The sequence below is a fragment of the Mycteria americana genome, chromosome 18 (assembly GCF_035582795.1).
Source record: "Mycteria americana isolate JAX WOST 10 ecotype Jacksonville Zoo and Gardens chromosome 18, USCA_MyAme_1.0, whole genome shotgun sequence".
Taxonomy (NCBI): Eukaryota; Metazoa; Chordata; class Aves; order Ciconiiformes; family Ciconiidae; genus Mycteria; species Mycteria americana.
In genome coordinates, this window is record NC_134382.1 from 2745606 (window position 1) to 2760679 (window position 15074).

Here is a 15074-nt window from a genome sequence, read left to right on the forward strand (position 1 = left end):
CGTGTGATGATGGGTTTCCGGTGAGGCCGGGACAGGGGGTGGTAGCGATGGGGCGTGCGGCTGCCGGTTCGCTCTGCCGGCGCTTCACCATCAGGCAAATATTGCCGAGATTAAACTGACACACACACCCCCCCCCCCCCCCCCCGAGACACTCCCTCCCCTTCTCCCCTCCGGGGTGACGCCCAGGCAAAGGAGACGAGAAGCCGCTGGGGGAGACGAGGCTCTGCTCCGGGCTGGTGACCTGCCGACCACGCCGTCCTCAGCGCTCCCCCGGGGCGGGGAAATCCCCCCGCAAGCCCCCCGGGGGCTTGAAATCAATGAGACTGCTTTACAAAATCACTCGATTGGGGGGGGGGGGGGTGTTAAAAAAACTCAGTTTAGATTTAGTCAATTTACGTGATTTTTCTACGATTAGAACTTTTTAAAAAAAAAAAAAGTTTCCAGCTTTAAAAACTTCCGCTCCGTGATTTCTCGTTAAATGACCTATCGCATCGTTAAAAAAAGGGAGCCGCTCTCCCGCTGGCAGAGGCTGCGTGGTTGGTTTTTAAAACATCTATTGGCTTTGAAATCCTGGACGCCAAACCAGCTAAAAAAAAAAAAAAAATCGTTTCTAGCAGAAAAAAACCCAATAATAATAATAATAATAAAATAGGTCAGTCTGTCCCCGATAAACCAGTGGGGGAGTCTGGGAAAGGGGTGTATGCACACGAGCCGGGCCCCGCTCCCTCCTGCCTGGTTTCTGTACAAAGCGTTTTAAAAACTCAACCCCCAGGAAGGCGGGAGAGAAGGCGGGCGGGCGGAGGAGCCGGCGGAGCCGCGGGCGGGTTAGACCTGGGAGTCGGCGCCCAAGCTGTGAAACTCATCCGGGGTTTTGTCGCTTTGGCTCGCTCCCCCCTGACGGAAACCCGAGGCGATTTCGTCGAAGGTCCGACCCTTCGTCTCCGGCACCTTGAAGTAGGTGAAGATGAAGAAGAGGACTAGCAGCACCGTGAAGATGATGAAGACGTAGGAGCCGCAGAGTTGCTGGGAAGGAGAAAAGAGGAGGAGGGGGTGAGCGTGGGGACGGAGACGGTGCTCCACCACCGGTGCCAGGAGTGGAGTGACGGACCACGGCTGAAGGACCGTCCAGTGACCGCCCTGCCCATACCTGCCACCGTGGCCCGAGCCCCGCGTCCTCCTTCCCCGTCATATCTCAAGTTGGAAGGGGCCCATAAGGACCAAGTCCAGCTCCCTGCTCCGTCCCTAGACCCTGGCCCCGTCCCTCTTCCCCGGGGGCGTTCACCCACCCAAAGCACCTCAGCCCAGGTTTTAGGGCTCAGGGTAAGTCACGCAACCCACTGGTGCGGGGTGAGGCGTGGCACCCAACCCTGCTCCCACCCAGAGCATCAGGAGATTATTACCTCGATGTACTGGAAGCCCATGCCCACGATGAAGTTCGAGGTCCAGTTGGACAGCCCGGCGACAGCGAAGGCAGCGGGACGAGGGCCTTGGCTGAACAGTTCTGCCACAATAAACCAAGGGATGGGGCCTGGACCGATCTCAAAGAAGGCCACGAACCCGAAGATGGCCACGATGCTGAGGTAGGACATCCAGGGCATTTGGTCCTAGTCCAAGGGAGAGAGAAGGTCGGTTTGGTGGGGGGGACGAAGCATCTGGCCATCCCAGATGATGAGAATCAAGCCAGCGTGGTGCTGGCAGAGAAGCCATGAGGTTTCTCCAGATCAGAGACTGGATTTCTGGGACCTCAAGAGAGATGAGGGCAGTAGGGACCACTCGGCCATCCCCCTCCAGGAGGACAAGCCCTTCCTCTTCTCCAACCAGACCTCCCCCTCCAAGCCACCACAGTGAGGGGCAGCGCACAGGACCTCCTCCCAGCCCACCCATTCCCTCCACGCCCACCACTCACCAGCAGCGTCACGGCAATGGTCATGAGCACCGCACACCCCGCCATCCCCATGAGGCCGATGAGGTGGAGGGTCCTGCGTCCGGCTCGTTCCACCACGAAGAGCTGTTGGATGGAGACAGGTGTCCATCAGCATGTCCCCAGCCTGGAGGAAAGCCCCCTTCTCTCCACCTTCGCTTGCAAGAGCTTGGGGGGCCAAAACTCACCGAAACAACTGTGAAAGCCGTATTCACCACACCGGAGCCGATGGTGGCGTAGACGGGCTGCTCCACACCTGACTTCTCGAAGATGCTGGTGGAGTAGTAGAAGACCTACAACAGGCAGGGATGTGCCATGAGGAAAGGAGTCATGTCTTGGAGCCAGCACGACCCACGTTCTGGGTGAAACAAGCTGACCCGCGGCATCCAGGTCCCCCCAAAACTCACCGCATTGATCCCCGAGAGCTGCTGGGACAGCTGCAGGACAATCGCAATGAGGATGGGCTGGCGATACATGGGGGAACGGAAGAGCTCCATTATGGTGACCTTCTTCTCCCTCATCATTTGCCGGCTCTCCTCCTTCATCTCCTGGAGGTCGCTGCTGACATCCGTCGTGCCCCGCAGCTTCTTGAGGACTAAGGGGAAGAGGTGGAGTCAGGAGTGGCTGAGGACCCTCCTTTGTGGTGGGACGAGCTCGGGGACGGGGGTCACTCACCGCTCTTGGCTTTGTTCTCCTCGTTGCGGTTGATGAGGAGGAAGCGGGGGCTCTCAGGGGCGAAGGGCAGGATGACGCACTGGAGCAGGGCAGGGACGAAGATGAACCCCAGGAGCAGTGGCCAGAGCGAGTCGTTTCCCATGATCAAGTCCAAACCGAACACCTGAGGATGAGAGGGGTTGAGCCACACTTTCCCAACTCAAGTTGGACCCAACTCTGCTGCTCATGGGTGCACTACAGGCTTGGACAACCATCAGAGGGGTACGGACAGCTGCATTGCTTCCAGGTGGCCAACAGACATCGTATCATGAAGCTGCCCATCCTAAACCCTAGGATCTCACAGCACCCGTGCTCTTGCTGAGCTCCAGGTCCATCCCTCCAGCCTCATCTCCTTTTGAAGGACCACACAGATCCACAGCATGGGCAACACTGCACTGCTGCACTAAACCATCCCCTGCAGACCCTGATGAGCATCAGCATCAAAGATGGGGAACCCCCTGCTCCCGGCTGGATCTCCAGCACTTACTTGCGCGATGAGGATGCCCAAGACGATGCCAAGCTGGTGGAAGGTCCCCAACGCACCCCGCAGCGCGGTGGGAGACACCTCGCCCACGTACATGGGCACAAAACCAGTGGTGAGGCCAGAGTAGAGGCCAATGATGAAGCGGCCGAGGATGAGCATCTCAAAGGACAAAGCCATCTTGGAGAAGCCCATGAGGATGGCGGACACGAAGGCGAGAACATTGGACATCAGCATGGAGTTGCGCCTGGGGAGGGAAGGGAGGAGGGCGGTGAGGACCACAGGGCTCAGAGAGGCTGAAGGGGTGTTGGGAGAACCCAAACATGAGTTCTTGGCAGGAGGGAGATGCCCAAAGCCACCCCCTGGGATGTCGAGGTGGGGTGAGGCTGCACAAACCCCCCACTGAGGTCCACCACAGGTCTGCCATGCTCAGTGCTCACCGTCCAAAGCGATTGACAAAGAGCCCCACGGAGAAGGATCCGATCATGCCCCCGACGGAGAAGATGGCAACAGAGAGGGACCAGAGCGTGGTGAGGGTGGCAGGGCTGATGGGCTCGTCATATCGGTACAGCCAGGTACGGTTGTAGAAGTCCTCAATCACCTGCAAGAGCGGGGAGAAACGAAGCCATGGGTTAAAACCATCCCCATTTCATCTGTGCCACCAGTGTTATGAATTGCCCGGCCACCTACAGACCCTTGGCCGGTGAACGTGGCTCACAAGACGATGCGTCACAAAGCCGGGAGCCGCCCAGCCGGTGGCTCGGCTCCAACCCAAGGGAGGAAACCTGATGGGATGTGCGGAGGAAATGCAGCCGGACAGGTTCTGGTCTCGCCCTGCCGAGAGAGGCTCGGCATTGCCAAAACACCTCTTTCCCCTCGCCGGGCAGCCGCAGGGAGGTCACGCTCCTACCTGGGGCATGGGAGGCAGGGAGGGATGCCTCCATCACCGGAGGAGAAGCAACACGCGGCAGGGGGGAGGCGGCAGAGATGGTGGAGGAAGGTGAGGAAGACAGCAGGGTCATCCAGGCAGCTGATCAATTCCCATCCCCCTCGACACTCCCTTGAATTTAATTTCTAGGGTTTTTTTCTGCAATACTTCCATAACGCCATACTTCTGCTATAATACTGCAATGCTTCTGCAACGCCAACATCCAAGACAAGCACTTGTTTTTAATTATCGTCTTCGCAGAACACCCTTTTTTATATATTTTTTCAATATATTTTTAAAGCCAGCCCACTGCTGAAAGCTTCAAGTAAGGGTGTTCTGGGTGTTCTCTGACCAACCCTGGCTGGAAGGAGCAGAGGCTTCATGCGAGCAGGGGAAGCTGCTGCTGGACATCAAGGAGCTCCAAGACCTCGCTGCTTCAAAGGGTTTCGCACGTGCTCAGCTCCCGATTAAGCATTTGCACAATCGCGCTTCGTTTTCTAGTTTTCCTATCGCTTCAAGCACAAACGAGAGCCCCTGGCAGGGGCAGCACAAGGAATATACCCCATGCTTCACTTTCAATAATGTAATTTTTTTTTTTTTTTAAGTCGTTCCTTTTACAAAGCCCCTAAACCATTAGGATTTTAAGTGATTTCATGTGCCTCCTGCTTCTCCTGGAGGTTTTGATGCTTTGGGGGCTTCCCCGCACTTTTTCTAACAAAACAAATAATTGATATTATTATTATTTGGAGAACCCAGGACTGGCTCAGGCTCTCGGTGGGCGTAAGCAGGTCTCTGCACACACCCCACCAAACCTTGCTGTGCTCTAAATTACTCCTCACCTTCCTCAAAGGCCTCCAGCTCTCTCCCCTTGAAGCAGAAAAAAATTAATCCAAGCGACAGCGGATGCCCCAGCGCTGGCTGAGCTACACTGGGCTGCACTTTGGCTTTTCAAAAAATAGCACCCAAATACCCCCCTCCTGGCACCCTTTCCTCCTGCAAAAAAGGATGGATGGAAAAACCCATGATGAGCCAGTTGTTGGGAGAGGAGGAGACAAAAAATTAGGAGTTTAAAGTGAAAGTTTAAAGCGTGAAAAAAAAACCAAAACCCTGCATTTCTCAAAATTGTCAGGGTTTTTTTCTCCTCTCTCATCCTCATTTCATTTCAGCCGAGTGTTTTCTACCAGCCCTCGCCCAGTTTCGGGCCATCCCCTCCACACATCACGTCTGCAAACACCCCACAAACACCAAGCCGCTGTTTCAGCAGCGAGAGGACTACATCAAGAGGACCACAAAACCGGCGCTCGGCCCTCCCCGTGAGAAAGAAGCCTCCCTGCGAGGCCGCCAGCCGCGGGGAGCTGCTGCCACGAAATGCTGCTGCACTTGCACCGCTGAAGCCAGGGAATGATGCATCCCAGTCCTGCACCCCCATGCATCCCCGTGCCAGCCCCGATGCACCCCCATGCCAATCCTTTGCCCCAGTGCACCCCGATGCATCCCCATCCTGCATCCCAACCCCAATCCTGCACCCCAATTTATCCTGACACATCCTCATCCCAACCCCACACACCGATGCATCCCAATCCCAGTCCATCTCCATCCTGCACCCCAATGCCTCCCCGTTCCAACTCCGATGCATCCCAGTCCTGCACCCTGATGTGTCCCCATCCCAATCCTGCACCCCGATCCTGCACCCCAATGCATCCCCAATCCTGCACCCCGATGCATCCCCACCCTTAACGGTGGGATGAACCCCCATGCCCAGAGCATCCTGCTACCCAGGAAAACACCCATCCTGCCTCCCCTCGTGCCCCCGATACAGAGCACCCCAAATCCTTTCCCCCATCAATTCTGCACCCCGAACGCAGCATCACTCACTGGGTGACTCACCCCTAAAATACACAGCCCATCCCTGGCCTGAGCCCCAAGGGTTTAATCCTAAAACGCATGAGGGAAACTGAAGCAACACCCATCGGGGGTGACCTTGCTTTGCTGGGGGTCTGTAGGAACCGGAGCTCAGCCCCAAGGGAAGACCCCAGCTCAGACACGGTCCCTGCCCGCGTCACCCAGAGCAGCATCTCCTGGGTCAGGAGAGGATGGAGAAAAGTCCTTCAGCCGCAGGGAAACCACACGCGTCCTTGGGATGCAGGGCCGAACCCAACACAAGGCAGTAATTACAGAGCGCCTGCTCCCCACGGTGCCGGAGCTCGGGGAAAAACGAGGGCAGATGCCAGAAAGCAGCTCCTCAGCACAGTTCCAGGGATTTCCCAGCTTGCCGCTGTCTGAAACGCCGCTCCCATCGCCCCTCTCCGGAGGAGGATGCTCGCTGCCAGCTGAGCACGAACGTCGCCAGCGCAGATTGGTCCAGGTGAAGGCGAGCACGGGTCAGGATTTTTCAGCAGGGCAATGCTTTCGGCAGACGGATGCGTGCACCGTGGCTGTGGGTGCAAGCACCAAGGGTGCTGGACGGGAGTCGCAGCCTCCAACCGCGTGAAATCCTGCTCAGGCCACTCACCGTGATTAAACACAACTTAATGCAATGCCTTGAATAAAGGCAATTTGCAGGTTTTTTTGCTCTTTCCACGCTGATGGGGGTCTGGGAAGTTTTTGCACAGGGTCTTCTCTCCCGCAAGGAGTTTTTTTGGCACTTGAGACGAGATTTTGCAGCCCAATCGCTGGTAATGGGATTAATAATCTCGTGGCATGAATCCTGCCTTGGTGGTTTTAATCATTTGGGATGGTGCACCAGAGGCCGTGATGATGCTCGGGGACAGGCTCTGCTCTCACGCAGCAGCAGCTGGACCCCGGTTCGTCTTTCAATGCCTTACCCTGGCAGCTGAGCTTTACCCAGGGCATGCTGCAAGCACCAGATGGGATTTCTGAGCTAACATTTCCAAGCCTTTAACACCTCAAAAAGTCACAAAATTTGGGGAAAGTCAAGTTTTTCAAGGCTCCCACGTACCTACGAGTCACTGGAGGGTCCTGGCACTGTGCTAGGGGAAGGAGCAAACACCGCCTGCTCTCCATCCCCCTTTGCAGGCAGCCCGTCCCAGTCGACCCTCTCTCCTCCGGGGGCTGTCCTGCCCCTGATGCTCTGGGATGCAAAGCTCCCATTGGAGCGGTTATTCCCTCCTTCGAGATGACTCAAACCCTAATTAGCTCCCGGACCTTTGCTAAATCCGAGGTTAAAAGTTACGCCAGTCTCCACCCGGAGAGCATCCTGCACACGTTCCTGGGATTCTTCCCAGCAAAAACACTAAGCAAGGAGGAAACTAATTCTCCCGGGAAGGCGGGAGCTAAATAACTCCCTCGCAAATCCCATTACAGGCAGTAAGCTGCCTAGCGGGATGTACTATTTTAGCCAGGCTGGCAGCGGATGCAGGTTTGTTTTCGGGCACGGGAGGGTGGAATTTTGCTACGGCGAGGTGGCTCGGCACACGCTCACCTTTTGCGGGGCGTTGATGACACCAGTGTTGTAGCCGAACTGCAAGGAACCCAGCACCGCTCCTCCCACGGCGAGCATCAGGCGAGCCGTCATCTGCAGGAAAAGGGGGAAGAAAAAAAAGAGGGGTTATACTTGGGGTCCTGGCTACATCCCCCCCATCAGAGGGGTCCTCCAGCACTCCTCTCCAGGGAGCAGCAAGAGGAGGAGGGCTGCTCATAAGATCATGAGCAGGAATACGCAGGATACAAGAGAAAACTTGCTTTTTTATGGTATCCACATGGGCTAGGGGAAAAAAATAATTAATAAAATACTCTTTTGGGCTTAAAAAAATACTGTTTGGGGATTCCAGGAATTTTTTGCCTCTGGACTGGGGCAGGAGGTTTTCTCTGGGCTTGCAGGGTCCCCTCCAAGGGCTCCACATGACACCCGGGCAGCACGCCAGTGTGAGATGCTTTTGGGGACGCTGCAGGGACGCCGCCGGCCAAGCATCGTCCCAGCATCGGCACAAGGATGTCCTGGACAGCCACCGCTAACGAAGTTTTTGCATCAGAACCTAATTAACAGTCACTAAGCAAAATCCCGGCTATTTGGCAAACCCTTCGCCCGCCTCCTCTTCCTCCCGCTTAAGCCGGAGCGACAATCGGAGCCTTGTTTGGGAGCGGGGTCAGGGCAGGCCAGCGCTCGGGCCACCTTCGTTAACAGCCCAATTATCCCAGGCAGGAGATTTTCCCGGCACTCAGCTCTGAGAACCAGGATCCGACATTCCCAGTTAATCAGCTTTGGGATGATCCACGTGAAATTTATAAGCCCCTTAAATTAGGGGGCTGGGCTCTCCCCGGTTATCCCAGGTACCGGTGCATCACCCCAACTCAGGGGTGCTCCCCCGGCATCTCAGATTAATATTCCCAAGGGATTGGTGCCAGTCAGACCCCACCTAAATGTAACCCCTAAATCAGGAGGGCTGATTGCAAAGCAGATGCAAGAAAAATTGGATATTTTCTTATTTAAGAAGCATTTTCTTAATCTTTTACAAGTAATATAAATGAATATAAGTAAGTGCTGCTCACTGACCTCGCCTCTCTGGCCAAGCCGCCTCCCCCCGCATTAAAGTTCGCAGGGAAAAAGCAACAGGGAATAAAGCCAGCTCCATTAATGAAGCTCATTAATTAGGCTTGGCCCCAACACAACTAATCAGGGAGGTTTGGGCACTCGGTTTTGTTCAGTGCTTCTGAATAAACCCACCCCGAGAAGAAAATGCTCTGCTTGGGAGGGCAAAACCAGGCTGGAACGTTGCTGGCATCCCAGAAAAACAAAGAAAAAGCCGCAAAAAATCTGAAATCCTGACTCTGACCTTATCCATCCTCCCGCTGCTCCGCAAAACTGCGATGGGCAACACCGGGAATGCCGAAAGCAACCTGTGCTTGAACAAACGTCATTAAAAAAATGAGGGTTGTTTTGGTCTTTGGGTGGTTTGGGGGAATTTTTTTGTTGTTGTTTTGGGGGGTTTATGGGGTTTTGGGTAATTTTTCTTTGCTTTTTGGCAGCCACCCCTCACTTTTGGGGTAGCAATTTTCACTTTGCATCACTAAAGGCTGGCTCGCCCGCCCCAGGAAAGCCAACAGGCAATCCCCCACATACGGCGAGCGGGCAGGTGAGTCACGGCGACAGCGTGCCGCAGGGATGGGAACGCACCACGCCGGTGTGAACTTTGCTCCAAGAAGGTGGCAGGCAGCAACACCTCTTCGCTCCAACACCAGCCCCTACCCCTACCTTTATTTAAAGTTACTTTTGCAATTTCAACCTCTTGCAAAAAAAAAAAACCCAACTTATATTTCCATTAAAGTCCAGCAGCTTGAAGAGGTGAAGGGACAGAGTTGGTAGGAAGGCTGCCGGCATTTTTGGAGGCTCTCCCCGGGCAGGGTCACCGTGAGTCAGCTCCTCCCGCTCGCTTCAGGCTTCCCAGCTCCAAACACGCTGCCCGGCCTGATCCAGGAGCCTTTCAGTTTTAACCTCGCCATTAAAGGAGAGGCTTAAGATGGTGAATTAGGAAAAAAATAAATAAATAAGTTGATTTTTAAGGGCAGCCTTGCATGGGAAACTTCTGCAGAAGCACACGCAGGGTTTGTTGGGATGTGTTTTTTTTTTCCTTAACTGCCTGCAGAAAACAGCAGCTTTATTTGGAGTTTAAGGAAAAAAAAACCCACACCACAACATACTTCCCCTTCTTGCTTTTGTCTAATAAACTTATTTACAGCCTGGAGATATCCAACACTTGTCTTTTTTTTCCCTACCAACTCCTAGACCCTATAGGATGGCGAATGCAGTGCTTGTAATTTTAATAAATTCATGGGGGTTTTTTTGCTGCTTCCTGCTTCCTTTGTCACTTGAATATGGAAGCCGGGATGCTCAAAGGAGATATTGACCCATGGGGTGACAGCAGCCCCCCAAGCGGGCTGCATTTGGCTTTACAACTCTTTTTTTTTTTTTTTACCCTTTTTGTTTTTTCTCCTCCTGTGTGGAAGGATTTCAGGATGCTGCCTGCTTCATAGAACAAGAAAATGAATAATCCCTTTAGGAAAAAAAAAAAAAAATTTTTAAAAGTGTCCCAGGAAGGAATTTCATATGGGAGCCCATAAAAATTAGGCACGAGGCTTTAACAAGCATCCCAGAGGCTGACTGCAAGAGGTCCCGTCCTGGGATGGATGCAGGGGGTTATTGTGGGGAGGGGGTGCAGCCTTGCAGCATCTTGCACGCTTGTTTGCACGCTCGCCAGAGTGAAGATAACCGGATCCAGCCATTGCCCGGGATAACACGGCTGCACGCTGGCTCCCAGCCCAGGAAAAACTTACGCACCCACCAAGGGCCGGGTAAAACCTGCTCCTAAAGCCACGGCATGTGCCACAGCACCGACATTTACCAACGGGGGGGTTTGCAGCCAAAGAGGGAGGTAACACCGGCACCGCGGGGATCAGCCGAGATTTTGGGTGATTATCAGCATGGGAGAAAACTCGCAGTGAGGGGAAGCTGAGTCAGAGCGATGTTATTTTATTTTTTATTTTGTTTCTTAAAGGTCAGCTGGGGACGGCGACACAAGCCCTCCGAGTTTTACAACCGCAAGAGCGTCTGCGACAAGCCCGGGAGATGTTTTTGCACGCAAAGAGCCAGAGCAGCCCAGCTCCGTGGGCAGAAAAGCATCTCCAGCTTCAATAATACTAAGTTAAGGGTGGAGGGGTGAGCTCGTCCCCCACCTCCCAGCACCCCCAGCATCCCTACCACCGGCTGCTTCAATAAAAATCCCTTTTTTCCTTGCAAAATACTCTCTGGATTTAAGCGTCACCCATCAGAGCGCCGCAAGTTGTTCCTGCAATTAATTACCTTAAAAAAAATTAATCATTTCTAACTCAAATTTATCTAATGGGGTAGTTATTAAGATGGAAAAGCAGAGGGAGCGCGTCTCTGGCTCCATTTCGGCAGCCGGAGTTAAACCCGGCCGGCAGCGCATCAGATTTCTTCGTTACGAGAGCAAATTTCTTTTTAATTCCTCCCCCCATCGACGTGCTGCCGGCCGTCACGTTCCCAGCTCCCAGCCCCAAACCCACACCTCGCCCCAAAAAAAAACTGCGCTGGGGTAGAGCCAGCTTTAAAATAATTTTAAGAAATATTACATATATATAAAAATTTAAAAAAACCTAGTATTCTCAATGCTCCAAAGCTGGGGGGAAAAATAAGGAGTTGTTTGCTGGGGAGAAAAATAAGAGGAGTCGTTCCCGTAACATCTTTAATTGGAATAAAATTATTATTTTTGTTTTTAATTACATGTTGCCCGGCAGTCTGCACCACCACGGAGCAAATTTTTTATTTCCTTCCCTGGAAAAAGAAACCCTATATACCTGAATATATCCCAAAACACTCCCAGGAGGGAATATCTGGGGGGCAGCATCCCCGGGCGAGGCCGGGACAAGCGAAACCCGGGCTCTAATGTTAACGACCCTGCCGCAATTAACTCACCGTCCTCATTTAGGGCCTGACGCCGCATCGCTTTAACCCACCTTTGTTATTACAAATCAATTTATGTGGGGCAAGTCGAGGCGCTGGGAGGACTTGGCTGCTGCCGACCAGCCGAGCGAGTTTAGATTATTTAATAATTCAATTTTGGGGGGTGAACCGATGGGAATTGGGTCAAAATGGTGCAGAGAGCTCACGCTGCGATGCGACCCCGCCATAGCCCAGCACCGCCGGGGGGGGTCCGGGGGGGGTCCCGTCCCCCCCAGCCTTGCACCCCCCCAAACGCAAACTCCGCGGTTTTGGGGCCTTGTGGCCTTTTCCCCACAGCCAAAACGGGGCCAAAAGTGCCTTCTTTGGCTCTTTCCGTTGCATTTTTCTCACCTCAAGGCGGGGGAGGGGGTTACCCCGAAACTCTCTCCCAGGCGCGCTGCGAAGCGCCGAGGCTGCGGGGTGGGTGGTTTTGGGCTGTTTTCCCTTGGTTTTAAGGTAAAATTTTTTTTAAAAAAGATTTTTTTTTTTTTTGCGTGGCGGCACCCACGCGTGTCCGCGGCGCGGGCTGCGCCTGACGGCTCGAGGGGGCCAAACGCAGCCCGGTTCCCCCCCCCCGCCCGCCCGCCCGCCGCCTCACGCCTCGCCCGGATCGCCCGCGGACGAGCGTTCCTCCTCCGGTTGTGTAACGCGGGGCGGGGGGGCGGGGAGGGGAGCGGAGCGGAGCGGAGCGGGACGGGCCGGGCCGGGCCGGCGGGGCCCTTCCATGCGCGGCGCGCTCACCTTGCTGCCGGTCTCCATGGCGGCCCCGGGGCGGCGGCGGGGCGGCGGCGGGGCTGGGGCTGGCGGGCCGGGGGCGGCGGAGCGGCGCGCGGCGGAGCGGAGCGGTGGCGCGCGGCCGCGGCGGGGGCATTGAAGCGGCTTAAGAGCGCGGGCGAGCAGGGGGCGCGCGGCGGCGCGGGACGGCGGCGCCCATTGGGCGGCGCGGGGGAGGGGGCGGGGCCGGGCGGGGCGGGGGGGGGGGCGGGGCGCGGAGGGGCGGGGCGGGGGCGGGGCGCGGAGGGGCGGGGAGGGGCGTGGGAGGGGGCGCGCGGGGTGGGGGGGGGAGCGCGTGTGGGTCTGCACGTGGGCGCGGGGGCGGGGGGCGTGCACGTGCGTGGGAGGGGGTGTGCACGTGCGTGAGTGTGCAAGGGTGTGTGCGCCTGCGTTCGCGCGCGGGTGAGCGTGCAAGGCCGGGGGCGTATGTCCGCGAGCGTGCGCGCCGGTCTGTGCGACACGCGAGCGTGCACGCGTGCGCGTGCCTGTTCGCGTGCGCGCGCTTGTGCAAGCGCTTCGCTGCAAGCCCCTGAGCTGCGTGTCCGTGCGCGTGTGTGCACGCACGCGTGTCTGCGTACCCGTGCGCGCACACGCACCGCTGTGTCGTTCTGTGCACGTGCATGCACCCATGTGCGCGTGCACCCGCATGCGTGTGCTCACGTGTGGGCGTGCAAACGTTTGCATGCACCTGCACGCGTGTGCACGTGTGCAACGCGTCGGGGTGCGTCTGCGTCAGGGTGCGGGTGCATCCGTGCAGGTGAGCGCAGCTGTGCGTGCGTGTGCTTGCCTGTGCGTGTGCGTGCAGCCGCCTGCACGTGCTCGCCTATCCACGTGTGTGCACGCGCTCGCCTGTCCACGTGTGTGCACGCGTGTGTGCGCATATACGTGGGTGCGTGCATGCAAGAGCTTCCCTGCAAAGCCCTGGCGAGCACACGTGCGTGTGCAACAGGCCCTGCGAGGCCCCCGGCGCAGCCGGGTGCACGGCCGCCCTTGCACCAACACCCGGTTGCAGAGCGCAGTTCCGGGGGGTCCCGGCTCCACCTGCCTCGACCCCAAAAAAATCCGGGAGTCCCGCTGCTGAGCAAACTCCGGCTTCCCGGGAACAGCACTGGAACACCAACATCAGGGGAAGAAGGCGGCCGCGAGCCAGCATCCTCCTCTAGCATCACCCCGGTGCAAAACCCTGCGGCCTGGTGCAAAACCCCACAGCCGGTGCAATACCCTGTGGCTGGTGCACTCCTTTGGGCCCGGTGCAAAGCCCTGCAGGCAGTGCAAAACCCTGCACCCGGTGCAATACCCCGCACCCGGTGCAAAACCTCGCACACCGTGCAAAACCCTGTACCTGGTGCAATACCCCACGCACGGTGCAAAACCCTGCATGCGGTGCAAAACCCCGCAGCCTGTGCAAACCCCTCCACCCGCTGCAAAACGCCGTGGCCTGTGCAATACCCCAGTCCCAGAGCAAAACCCTGCTCCTGGTGCAAAAGCCCGCACCCAATGCAACCCCCCCAAGGCACAGGGCTGGGTGGGAGCAAGCCGAGCACCCCCTCTCCCCTTTTTCCAGGGTGCAACGAATTTTTGGGGTGCACGCAGCTGAAAATCCGGAGGGAAAACCAGCCGGGCAGGGGTTTCTGGGGTGGATGTGCCGGCGTGCACGTCCGCCAGCTCCTCCCATCCCGGCGTCCCACCGCCAGGCCACAAAAGGTGATGCCGGGGGTCCCGCGCAGGGACGCGCCTGCAGCTCTTTGTCCACCCTCCGCCCCCAAAATCTCACCCTTTGCCCCCGAAACCACTTTAAAAAATCATTTAAAAATCATTAAAATTGTAAAAATCATTCAAAAATTTCAATTCCCCGCATTCTTTTTCTTCCAATCCTCATTTTATGCTATAGCAAAAAATGCAGGAAAAAAAAGCAAAAAAAAGGGGGAAAAAAAGGGAAAAAAAAAGCAAAAGCAGAAATTGGGCAAAAATTCCAAAAAATCAAATTCAACAATTAATTTTATTTTCCTAAAGCTGCAAAATTTTGCCCCAAATTTGGCCATTTTGGGCTAATCATCGACTCTAAACTGCAATAAATATAAATTTTAGCAATCCCAACCCCCTTTTTAAATTTTTTTCCCTTTTTTTTGCTCATCCCAAATGGGAAACGGGGAAAAATGTTTGCTGATTTGGCATTTTTATGACAGAAAAAACCCCAGGGTGTCGGGCGGGAATGCTGACGGAAGGGAAAAGGGCCGGAGGAGGATAATCCCCGTCAGTGCGATGCGCTGGAGGGGGATTTAGGGGAGATTTTGTCCGTCCCATCCCTTTGAACGGGGGAAAAAGGGTTAAAATAATATCCCCACATCCCGGGGAATTGCGGGGGGACGGAATGAGGGAAGAAAAGGGGAAATTGGGATTTTTTTTTTTTTTTAAGGGTCAAGGTGGGGTTTTGTGGGGAGGCCAGAGGCCACGGGGACGGGCTCAGGGATTCGAGTTGTGGCCAGGCCAGAGGCCACGGGGACGGGCTCAGGGATTTGAGCGGTGGGGGGACAGAGGCCACGGGGATGGGCTCAAGCCTCTCGGTCCTTGCCCTATCCCCCACTGCAGATTTCGGCTCTGACTCACCGGCGCGGCACACACCCCCGACCACGTGGCCGGCAGGATTTCTGCCGAAAAACGTAATTCCCGGCAGACGAGGAAATCCGGTGTCTTTTATATCCCTTCCCTGTGTCACCTCACGTTGTCGTCCGACGAGGTCGTTATCTCACGGCCTCTCCCATCCCTGCCCCGGGGACAC

General features: G+C 55.9%; 1 protein-coding gene across 1 annotated transcript; it reads right to left on the reverse strand.

Moving 5' to 3' along the window:
• Positions 1-428: 428 nt before the first annotated feature.
• On the reverse strand, positions 429-12426 carry SLC2A1 (solute carrier family 2 member 1). Its single transcript, XM_075520605.1, has 10 exons — positions 12263-12426; positions 7487-7579; positions 3557-3717; positions 3123-3363; positions 2597-2759; positions 2329-2516; positions 2110-2214; positions 1907-2008; positions 1401-1604; positions 429-1023 (listed from the first exon to the last, which is right to left on the reverse strand). Exons 1-10 carry the CDS (start codon positions 12278-12280, stop codon positions 826-828), a joined length of 1473 nt encoding a protein of 490 aa, XP_075376720.1. The 5' UTR covers positions 12281-12426; the 3' UTR covers positions 429-825.
• Between the last annotated feature and the right edge of the window lie 2648 nt (positions 12427-15074).

What these genes read in the sequence shown, in the direction of transcription:
- SLC2A1 (XM_075520605.1), bottom strand. An exon ending in TTTGTCAATCGCTTTGGACG is followed by an intron (nt 3,364 to 3,556) that starts GTGAGCACTGAG and finishes TTCCCTCCCCAG; the next exon opens with GCGCAACTCCATGCTGATGT. An exon ending in CGGCTTTCACAGTTGTTTCG is followed by an intron (nt 2,009 to 2,109) that starts GTGAGTTTTGGC and finishes TCCATCCAACAG; the next exon opens with CTCTTCGTGGTGGAACGAGC.